This window comes from Triticum aestivum, chromosome 2D (genome assembly GCF_018294505.1).
Source record: "Triticum aestivum cultivar Chinese Spring chromosome 2D, IWGSC CS RefSeq v2.1, whole genome shotgun sequence".
NCBI classification, from domain to species: domain Eukaryota; kingdom Viridiplantae; phylum Streptophyta; class Magnoliopsida; order Poales; family Poaceae; genus Triticum; species Triticum aestivum.
This window is the reverse complement of record NC_057799.1, coordinates 518,487,702-518,498,932: the sequence shown is the minus strand read 5'-3', so window position 1 is coordinate 518,498,932 and position 11,231 is coordinate 518,487,702. Positions and strand designations below refer to the sequence as shown.

The window sequence follows — 11,231 nt, the reverse complement described above, 5'->3', positions numbered from 1 at the left end:
TATGGGCAGGGTAAAGCAATACCATATCCATACTCGTATAGTTAGTGGATACAAAATTCTACACATACCTATACCCATGGGTATTAAACTTTACTCGTACCTATACCCGACGGATACCCGTACCCATTGGGTACCCAACGGGTAGAACAAATAGTAGATAAGTTGTTCACAATTTTACGCTCACTAATTACACATTTGACAAAAAAAATCAATTATCTCAGCTCAATAATAGATAGATGAGTAATTGATCAATATCAAAATTTAGAAATCATAACATACTCTTAAGTCAATAGGAGTAGACGAGTCACATGATAAATTAATGACTAATTGACGACAACTTAACATTAGTTCACAAACGGGCAAGGTATGGGTAGGATATGTGTACTACCCGTAGGTATAAAAGTATGCCCATACCCTGCCCATGCGGGTACCCGTACCCGTGGGTAAAATTGCCATCAAGGAGATCGCAAACTACTGGTTATAATCTTGGACCGGATCGACGACTATCGTCGGATGTGGATTGTGGAAGCCTACCCCCACTAATTAACGACGATCAGAAATGGCGCCAAGGTCAGACCTGTTGATTGTTCTCTGGGTTCACCGAGGGACCCAGGTTTGGACACTTCAGGTTCATTGGATCTCATGCGAGCCTGTAGGTAATTAAAGTGCAAAAAGCGCAAGCCTTTGACAAAGCGAGGATAAAAAAAGGCACGGTTTTATATGAGTATATTTGACAAAGCAGAGTACGCAGTTTGGTAAAAGGCTTGATCAGGATCGTGTCGGATGGGATTGTGCCGTCTTCGCTTCTCTCTGGTCGATCTGTGCCCAGATTGTAATAAGTTATTGCTAGTATAAAGCATTGACCGCGCTGGTTGACTTGTTACGTGTCTCGTTCACATCATTTCAAGACAGCTGCGCCTCCAAGTCGCGAGGTATTTTATTTACTATTAGGAGTAGTACTCCCTCCATTTTCATTTACTCTGTATATTAGAATTGACTGAAGTCAAACTTCGTAAAGTTTGACCAAGTTTATAGAGATAAATATAAACATTTACAGTAACAGATCTATATGATGTGAAAGTATATTCAATAATAAATTTAATAGTATTGATTTGTTATTGTATAATTTAATATTTTTATTTATAAACTTGGTCAAAGTTTATAAAGCTTGACTTTGACCAAAGCTAATATGCGGATTAAATAAAAACGGAGGGAGTATATTGTGTGTGGGAGGGGATCGTGTGCTGACAGTGTCCGACGTGCCTTTACTCACGGCACGCGGCGGGAGAGAGATGTCTACGCGCTTCGATTTGCATCAGACCAAATGCCACACGGTTTCGTGCTGACACTTGTGGTTGCGACACGACGAGTAAGTAGTGACCAGTGAAGATTGTCGCATCTCGTTGCAAGTTTGAGTGTTTTTAAATTAAATTAGGACGGCAGCTCAGTCTTTTTTCACGTTTGTTTTGGTATTTTCTTCTTGGCACGCCACCTTTTGAGTACTTTGCTTCGGTGAATAACAATCCTGTCAGTGAACTACTCTTGGGTGGAACCGTGGAAGTATTAATCATTCCGTTCCCCAGAGCAGCGAGCAGAGCGCACTGGTATCCATGATGGGTCCGAATGCGACATTTCAGCATCCGGAAAAGGTTAATCAGATGGTGTTTGGCTGTGCAAAAGCGCAAAAGTGCAAGTAACTTTGCCTTTTGGGCGCACCTGTCTGGAGCTTGTCGCACAAACGCTATCGCGTCGCCTCACGAATTCATTACCACCACATCAATATCTGATGTTCGGTTGTGCGTGTGAGAAAACAAAATGTCATAATTGTTTCTAATTTTAATACTAAACAATTTGCTCCCCTAAAAAACAATGGAGAGCGGCTAGATGTCAGGTGACTGAATCTAAAATTTTGGGTCAGTCACAGTTTTCTTCTTTAACAACTAGCTAACCACACACGGGAGCTACTAGAGGGAAAAAGCAGCTGTGGCGCCCAGCCCATGTGGAAAAAATTATATTATCAATATGTATTGAGCAGTCCAACACTGCATTAGTACGTACAACACTGGCTCGCTTCGTCCCTCATGTCTTCGCATGCAACACTGAATATCCTTCGCTTACACCATTGATCTGTCAGGTCGGCTAGTATTAGCTAGCTAGCTCGAATCAGCTGATCAGTCCGACATGCAACTGCAAGACCGTATTATCAGCTAAACTACACTAGCAAGCAACACTCTACAGGCACAGGCAAGACTCTATATTTTTCTGTGTTCTCCTTTAGGCTGGCCCGCCCAATTTTTATTTTCCATTATCCACCAGTGCGGCTAACTACTCTACACAAAATGAATGATTAATGCATGCATACAAGAGCTTGAAGTGTACGGTGTGTAAGCCATCAAATAAATGAATAAAGCACAACCTACTATACAGATACACGCATGTGCTAAAAAATCATATCTAAATTGTATAATCTCTCAACTTTTTGGCACATCATGCAATCGAATGCAATAGAGCATGAAAATAACCACAATCCAACAAAAAAGGGAAGTTTTCCAAGAATAATGAGCTAGTGGCATTGCATTACCCTTCAGAAAAAGGAAAGAAAAAATCAAATAAAATAAAGACAAAAATTGCACACAGTTTACACAAAAATTGCGCATAATTCATAATATGCAAGAATAAGCATATAATAATGAAAGTTTCATAAGAAAGTTCTCTAAGAAGGAATGAATTTGTGGCATGGTGTTACCCTTCAAAAGAAAGAAGAGTGTCAAACAAAGAATTAAAAAAATTGCACACAATATACAAAAAAATTGTGCTTTTCAAATATATGCGAGAATAAGCACATAATAGTGGATTGTTTCTTAGAAAATTGCGCTTTTTAAAAATAAGCACACAATAGTGGATTTTTTTGCAGAAACAATATTCATAAGAAGAATTGATTAGAGGCATTGATATTACTCTTAAAGAAGAAACAAAAGCTAACAAACCAAATAATTAAATATTCTAAGAAATAATGGATTAGTGGCTTTGGTATTACCCTTTAAGAAGAAAGAAAATGAAATAAAAACTAAAACACAAAAAATACAATCTAAAACAAACAACGACAAAATTTGCACCCAATATACACACAAAATGCGCTTTTAAAAAATATGAAAGAATAGGCATATAATAGTGGAATTTTCATAAAAAAGGAAGAACGAATGTGTGACATTGGTATTACCTTTAAAGAAGAAAGGAACTGAACAAAAACTAAAATAAAATCAAGATAATGAATTTTCCTAAGAAATAATGAATTAGTGGCTTTGGTAATACCCTTAAAGCAGAAAGCAAATGAAACAAAAACAAAAACAATAAAATATGAAATTTTCTAAGAAAGAATGAATTAATGGCTTCGGTATCACCCTTTAAAAACAAAGAAAATCAAATAAAAACTAAAACATAATAAACTAATGAAGTGTTTTAAGGATGAATGAACTAGTGGCATTGGTATTTACCCTTTAGTAGAAAGAAAAGTAAAACAAAAAATGAAAAATCTGCACAAAATATACACTAAAATTGCGCATATTGAAAATATGCAAGAATAAGCATACAATAGTGCAATTATGGCAAACAAGAAGTTTTCTAAGAAGCAATGAATTAGTGGCATTGGTGTTACCCTTAAAGAAGAAAGAAAATAAAATCAACACTAGAATAAAATCAAAACAATAAATTTTCATAAGAAAGAAATAATTAGTGGCATTGTTATTACCCTTTGAGAGGAAAGAAAATTAAGAAAAACTTACACACAACTTTACACTAATTTGCACTTTTTATAATATGCAAAGAATAATTATATACTAGTGCAGTTTTTGCACATATTATATAGTATTTATGTACATACATTTACACCCAACCAACATCCTAAAAATACCCACAAAATAAAATTTTAAAACCGACTAATAAATAAAAATAAAAAATAAAAGCAAAAAACAAATAAAACAGAAAAAAAAGATAGACAAAAACATAAGAAGATAGAGGACGTCTGGGTCGTCATACGGGCTGATGGGCTTCAGCCTGCTAAGGTTTGACTCGCCCAAAACATTGGTCAGTTGAATTCCCCGAAATCACTGGTTGAGGAGTACTCTTGCAAAGATCACTCCAACTCTCCAGGTTGCAACAAGTGGCGCACATGCAGCGCGCCCCTTCTCGCAACCTGGGAGTTTTCCCTTTTTTTGTATATCCGTTTATTCAAAACGTTTTATCTCTCAAACCGTGCGTCCAAATCTCAAACCACTTTCACCGCTGGATTCCTCGCGTCGAGATCTTCAAAACTAGATCCCATGTTGATACGTTTTGATGAACTTTATTTTCACGAAAAAAATCGGACGAAAAAACCAAACCGGGAGCATCGGTTTTTTCCCTTTCCGAAAGAGGCACGCGCGTGCCTCTCGCAGAAGCAAAATCTTGACTCTCGTGAAGGAAAAAAGAAGAGAAAACATGTTTTTTTTCGTTTTCGAGGAGGCAAGGCCGTGACTCTCGCGAAAGCACATCCATGCCTCTCGCGGAAGCAAAACCGTGACTCTCGTGAAAGGAAAAAAAAAACAGAAAACGCGTTTTTTTTGTTTCCGAGAGGCACGACCGTGACTCTGGCGAAAGCACAACCGTGCATCTCGCGAAAGCAAAACCGTGACTCTCGCGAAAGGAAAAAAACAGAAAACACTTTTTTTCTCGTTTCCGAAAGGCACGTCCGTGACTCTCGCGAAAGCACAACCGTGCCTCTCGCGGAAGCAAAACCGTGACTCTCGCGAAAGAAAAAAAAAAGAAAACGCGTTTTTTCCGTTTCCGAGAGGCACGGCCGTGATTTTCACGAAAGCACAACCATGCCTCTCGCGAAAGGGGAAAAAATGAAAACGTGTTTTTTCGCGAAAAAAAATCGAATTTTTTTTTGGTCGAAAAGCTAAGGAAGACCGGTGAAAAACCAAAATGTCGAAAAAAACCCGGAAAAATAACCGTTACATAGACGAAAACGCGTGCGGGAAAAAAATCCGAAGGGAGCACCCAGAGCTCGACACGTGGCGAATGGCTGAGAGCGCGTCAAGTGGCACTGATCGTTGCAAGGCTCCCGAAGAAGCGCTCGTTAACTAGTGGCTACCTGAATTTCCAGCCAAATCAGACACAACACACAAAAAAAAATGGAAGCGCAGATCTTGAAGCAGCAATCAACGGTCAGAAAAATCGACGGACCCTAATCCAATTTTCAGGTAACTTACATATAGCTAAAGTGAAAAACAATTTGCTCCATACAATCTACGTACTATAGATGTCTTGGTATGTTTCTTCTGATAATAACAAAAAAAGAGGTATTGCAGGGTAATGCTGGACGTTGACTTGCGTTTGATCTGAAGGCCGGGGAGGTGATTGGCTGACTTGCAGGGTAATCCTTTACATTTTTGTGCATGCATAAAAGGAAGCAATTACCCCGTTAAGTTCATGATTCATGCATGCCCCGATGGTCCGATCTAGAGTACACTTGAGTGGATCGACGGGTGAGATATGTACTGCCGTCTGTGATGCATGCGCTTGCGTCCTCCTCGCTGACCCGATCAGAAGTCTCCGTGCCGCACCGGCACCTACCGTGACTGTGAGCGAGTCGATCTGAATGGGTGGACTTGCGGTGCCTCGTGTAGTGTCGTGCTTCCCGGTTTAGAGGGGAATTAACTCGCCAGCCTTTTTTTAGTGTGTCGTCCATGGAAGCGGACGCGTCCAACGGTCCAAGACTCTCTCTCTCTCTCTCTGATGAGAAGACAACGGTCTAACACTCGGAACCCCATTCGAGCTGTTGCTTAATGGGCCCATCCCTGGGCCAGATGCATCTGCGGGTTAAAACGGCTGCCCCGTAAGACTGGCCGTATCTATGGGTTAAATCGCCTACAAAAAATATCTGCGGGTTAAAAGTTTAAACCCCCCTTCCCTAAAAAAAAATGTTAACCCCCCCCCCCCCCCCCCCCCCCCACACACACACACACACACAACATGTGGGTAAAAACTGCTGCAGTGTTGGAGTGCGTCTTGCAGTTTCGGTTTCAGCCGTGTTCTAATGCTCCGAAGAACACACCTGAAACTGAAATTGATTTACATACTCGAGTGCTTCATACTTGGATCTTGATGAACAAATGTACTTCCGTTAGGAAATTAACAGGTGAGCGGATTACTCCTTCAGTTTCGACCCAACACTAAAAGTAGCGAACGGCGAATCTTCTCAAAACCCTGAGGTGTTAACTGGTCAGAGTTTTCCCGTGAACTTACGGTGGTCTAGGCAGGCACACGATAACTTCCACAGGTGGGCTTTCGAGCTAGCCACGCCAGTCTGAACATGATGGGGGCTTCTCACCGCGGCTGCCTGGAACTTCCAACTGCAAAATTTATAAGACCTTTTCGTGTGTAAATCTGAACTTTGACAGTGGAGTTCCTTTATCCTCAATTTTCAGACTGAATTCCAGTTAGTTCACTCTGCCCGAACGGCAACACAAGCACCAGTAATCATCTAGTAGTATTGTACTACTCCCTCCGTCTCAAAATGTAAGATGTTTTTTATACTATTATAGTGTCAAATATAAGACTTTTTTTACACTATTATAATGTCAAAAAACGTCCTACATTTTGGGACCGAGGGAGTACTGTATTATTAATTACCGAAACAACACCAAGCAACGCCTAGCAGTGATGCCGGGCTAAGCACAGCTCGAGACACTGGCGGTAGATAGCTTTGACCATCTTTGGTAAGTAATATATGTTGCTACTCCTATCAAAAAACCAGCTCCTTGCTGTCCAAAGAATGAGCACTATAGTTACACTTACACATGACATGAGAGTCAAGCCTCGGAAAGGAAAGCAAAAGCAATCAGTGACCGGGCAATCTTTTAGCTCTGTATCTCCTCTTGAAAACGTCCTCCCTGAACAGCTTGGTTTCAGCCATCAGGTCCAGGGCAGGCTTCTGCTGGATGATCTCCTTCTCGCTCTCCAGCAACCGCTTCCGCTTAGCCAGCGCTTGGATCGCCTCCTGCTTCTCCTTCTCCTTCTCCTTCTCCTTCTCCTTCTCCTTCTCCCTCTCCTTCTCCCTCTGCCTGCTAGTCTCCTTCTGCACAACATCTCCATCTGTGTCGTCCATCACAAACTGTAACAATGGACACAAAAAAAGAATGTGTTGTGTTGGTGTCAGCAGGTCGGCACTACATGATCCACTGCTGCAGACTACGGCCAAATGTTGCCCAGCTATGTTTGCGAAACCGGAATCATTGATCAGGTGGAGAAGGGCAGAGGGTGCTGCCAGATTTACCTCCAGATCACCAATCAGTGAATCGAGGGACTTGATCTTCCTGTGAGGCCAGCGGGGTATCCCGTATTGCCTGCATTTCTGCTTCAGTATGCTGACTCCGATCTTCAGAGCCCTGGATGCTTCTCTGATTGGAAGATGGAAGTACGGGGCTATGTCAGCTAGAGTGATGCTAGCTATGTGCTGCTTCTTGGCTCTCCGGCGTCTCGCAACATGTGCTGGAAGTTCTGCATCCGACATATGTAGATTGGGATCAGCATACTGAAGACGAAATGAAAAGCATCATGGCGATGAAGACAAATGAAACAACACAGGCAGAATAGGACTTCAGAAGGTACGGTACTTCTAAAATTACTGAAATTGTCCATATATACTCCCTCTGTAAACTAATATAAGACGTTCTTATACTAATTTACAGAGGTAGTACTATTTAAGTTCCTGGCAGGGAGAGCGCCAAGCAACAGAGAATAGACAGGCCAGAAGTTCTATGAGAAGCAACTGTAAGTCATTCCTTGAATCATTTTTAATTACAGTTATTCAGATGACATGAGTCAATCTAATAGCTAAAATATGATTCCCAATTCTGCATAACATCAGCCATTGCCATAAAAATAAGATCACAAATGAAAAGTTTCATTTTGCACTTACTTCGCCTCATTTTTAGCTGCTTATTCGGTACCAGAAGGATATTTAGACTAAGTTGCAAACAAGGTTCCTGTGGTTTGAACCTTCTAGAAACAAAAGGTAAGGTTTCATACTTGACACAAATAATTTATATGCTTTGGAATTCTTAAGCCCGCTCTAGTCCTTTTTTCACGTTTTACACTTGAAAATAGTGATGAAAAGTCTTTTTGAATAGTTGCGAGAAGTTTGAAATACATGTTCCCATTTACATAAACTTAGTTCAATATTATATGAAAAAATAAGTAAAATTACTGTTTTAGAAATATCCCATATAAAAGAATCAACTTGTATATTGCATTACCATGAACTTAATAAGATTAGCTATGACTATCTTATCAAATGTATCTGTCCTGAAGAACTGTTATCCTGATGATTCATGAAACTGGTATCTTTTTCCTTTTTTTCTGAACATGTGGTCTATCCACGTACTGTAATAGTACTTATCAGTTAGCAGACGCCCCATTGTTATTTATATTTATTTAGGAAGGGAAGTAGGTAGCTAGCCATTGTCATGCTAGGTGTGGACACTAGAATGCATTAGTCTTCAACATAGTTCATATCCCTGAATCCCCTCTCCCAGTCCAACCAACTCATTCTCCTTTGTCAGTATGTAAAGACCAGTCTCTCAGTTTGCCTTGGCCGCACACCCAAACCCCTGATTCAACATCCACCTCACACTAACGACAGTGAGAACAACACTAGTGACAGCATCTCATTTACATTTGTTAGATTTTGCAGATGAGAATATGGAGGAGACGCAATCACCTTCACCAGATTGGGGATCCTCATCAGAATCAGACCCTGACTCTTCTTTAACTTCAACATCACAAGTTTTATCCTCTGCATCCAAACGGGTCGATTTCTCATCCGAATCACGTTTGACGAGCTCCGGGACCTGTTGAAATTTCTGAAACTGATACACCATGTACAGGTCGTTGTACAGCGAAGGCACGCACACCAGCCCCGGGTTCCTGATGACAAGACAGAAAAGAAACGACGCTGTCAGCCCTCAATTCGCAATCAGCCAGCGAGTTGTCACGGGAAGAATCGGATGTACTACTACCGGAAGGGGCAGAGCATCGGGGGAGGCGTGGGCGGCAGCGGCACGGCGGCGATGGAGTCGAAGGCCAGGACGCAGCGCCAGGTGCCAAACACCTGGCCCTCGCGGTACGCCGGGCGGCCGCGCCACTCGACCGGGAGTATCCGCGGCGCGGCGGCGGGGAGCGGGACCTCGCGGCAGGAGGTGGGGGAGAAGGCGAACTCCCGCTCCACCCACCGGTCCCACGCGCACCTCCCTCCCATCGCGACGACCCTGTACCCGTGCACGCTCCGCACGGCACCTGCGAAGGAGAAAAAAAAAGCCGTACGTCACACACAAAAACGCCGTGCGACGCGAGGGGTTGGAGCGGGAGGAAGACGATCGAGGGGGCGACCTTGGTGGAGCGTGCTGGCGAAGACGGCGAGCGCGGAGAGGGTGGTGACGGCGGCGGCGGCGGCGGCGTCCATGGAACCAATCTGGCCTCCGGGGCGGGGGAGGGGGGAAGAGCCGAGATTGGTTGGGTGGGAAATTGGAGGGGGGCGGCTCGCGCCGGCGGGGTGAATGAAGCGGGCGGCGACAGGGAGGAAGGTGGGCTGCCCTGCCGCTACGATTCAAACAACGATTGTAGTTGGGCGTTCGTCCGGCTCGATCGAATTCATGTTTGGAAGCTTGCAGTGCGCGCTCTCCTCCAGATGCAGCCAGCCACGGCGCATAAAAGGCTTCCGTTTCTGGAGCTGCAGCGGCGTGGATTCCAGCGTTATCCCTGTTGTCATGCGCGCTCCTTTCCGTGCATCGCCGTTTCCAGTGGAATTCACGGTGCCAGCGGGCACCACCGAGGCCTTCCTTCCTTCACGTTGATCAGCTCCCCCGTGTTGTTGCTGCCACGCGACAACCAAGTCCAGGAAGGATTGCCGGTGTGTGAAAAGAGGGCCCTCTGTGTCGCCCTCTCAACGGCCTCCTGTACTGCTTCTCCAATGCTTGCTCTCAGCGTGAGGCCGGTGCTTAGAAAGAAAAGAGTGATCCGATGCAAAAAGCTGAAAAGTTGAAGCGAAAAATAGAGATGCATGTGTACCGAAGTTTTTATTTTCTTTTCTTTGATGAGGCTCATTAGTGGTGCCTTACATTGGAGAGAAAAAAATAAGGGCCCAAGCGGGTTGCGTCGCCAGCTCACCTACCGTTGTCGCTTATACCTTACCACAGGGAAAGGAGGGCGTGTAGCGGATAACGGCTTTGGCACCTACTACCTATATTTTATTTTATCAATGCCATGTGTTCTTTCTTGCGATTAAGACTCCCCAAACCATCCGTGAGTAAGATCCTTCTATGGAGAAACTACAACTGTATCTTAACATTTGGTATCAGAAAATCACACACCACCCTTCACTGGGTCACGTCGTCTAGGCTCATCATCTTCGCCAAGTCCACAACCAGATCAAAGCCATGGAACACTCGTTCAAGGAGTACCTCGAGAAGCTCAACACATCCCTCGACGAGATCCACACCAATCAGTGTTCCAACACGAATCTCATCAAGATCGGTCCTCCAAGATCGATGACTTGGTAGCATGATGCCTCAATCTCAAGAAGTGTGTGGCGGACCTCCGCATGGTGGCGGCCACGCTCCAATAAAGCCGCTTGACGTCGACAACAACTTCATCAGGTGAGGAGGTGAGGGTTGATGTCGTCACACCCCCACCGTTGAGACTCTCTCAGCATCGGCGACGACGTGCCCATGGCTCCCCACGGGTCTATGGATCAAGACGTTGCACATCTACTAGGGGGTGGCGTTGCTGTCCTCGCCTACATCGATGCTGCTCCTGGCCAAAGGTTAGTTCGTCCCCTGACCCTCAACTGATATTCTTTCATCCTTCACGCACACGAGTAGGTTACTTGCCGGAATTAGGCAGGCACATCCTCTATTGCTTTTCATCAATACTTGGGGAAATCTACATCTATGGCGGACTCTTTGCGAGTAGTAATTTTAGATGTTTGCTATTCAGGAAGTGTTGTGGATGCTTATGGATTCCCCGAGATTTTTCTTGCTCTGCTTATATTTTGTTGCAACATGTGCGAAAAACTTGGCTGGATTTGATTAGGAATCATTTTAATCTTCTTGCGTGCACCCAATTTCGGCATCAACTATGTGTGGACATACGAGGAGTCATGAGAGTGCAGCGCCCTTCAGAATTGGACACGA

The 11,231-nt window shown here is 43.7% G+C and overlaps 1 protein-coding gene across 1 annotated transcript; it reads right to left on the bottom strand.

Moving 5' to 3' along the window:
* Positions 1-6,651: 6,651 nt before the first annotated feature.
* LOC123054167 (protein RKD5) lies at positions 6,652-9,918 on the bottom strand. Its single transcript, XM_044477875.1, has 5 exons — positions 9,430-9,918; positions 9,060-9,336; positions 8,762-8,967; positions 7,316-7,539; positions 6,652-7,153 (listed from the first exon to the last, which is right to left on the bottom strand). Exons 1-5 carry the CDS (start codon positions 9,500-9,502, stop codon positions 6,881-6,883), a joined length of 1,053 nt encoding a protein of 350 aa, XP_044333810.1. The 5' UTR covers positions 9,503-9,918; the 3' UTR covers positions 6,652-6,880.
* Between the last annotated feature and the right edge of the window lie 1,313 nt (positions 9,919-11,231).

Bases quoted from the DNA above. Each gene is read 5' to 3' on its own strand.
- LOC123054167 (XM_044477875.1), bottom strand. From the start codon at position 9,502: ATGGACGCCGCCGCCGCCGCCGCCGTCACCACCCTCTCCGCGCTCGCC. The intron at 9,337-9,429 runs GTCGCCCCCTCG...TCTCCTTCGCAG, and splicing joins CGCCAGCACGCTCCACCAAG to GTGCCGTGCGGAGCGTGCAC. The intron at 8,968-9,059 runs GTAGTAGTACAT...TCTTGTCATCAG, and splicing joins CCGATGCTCTGCCCCTTCCG to GAACCCGGGGCTGGTGTGCG.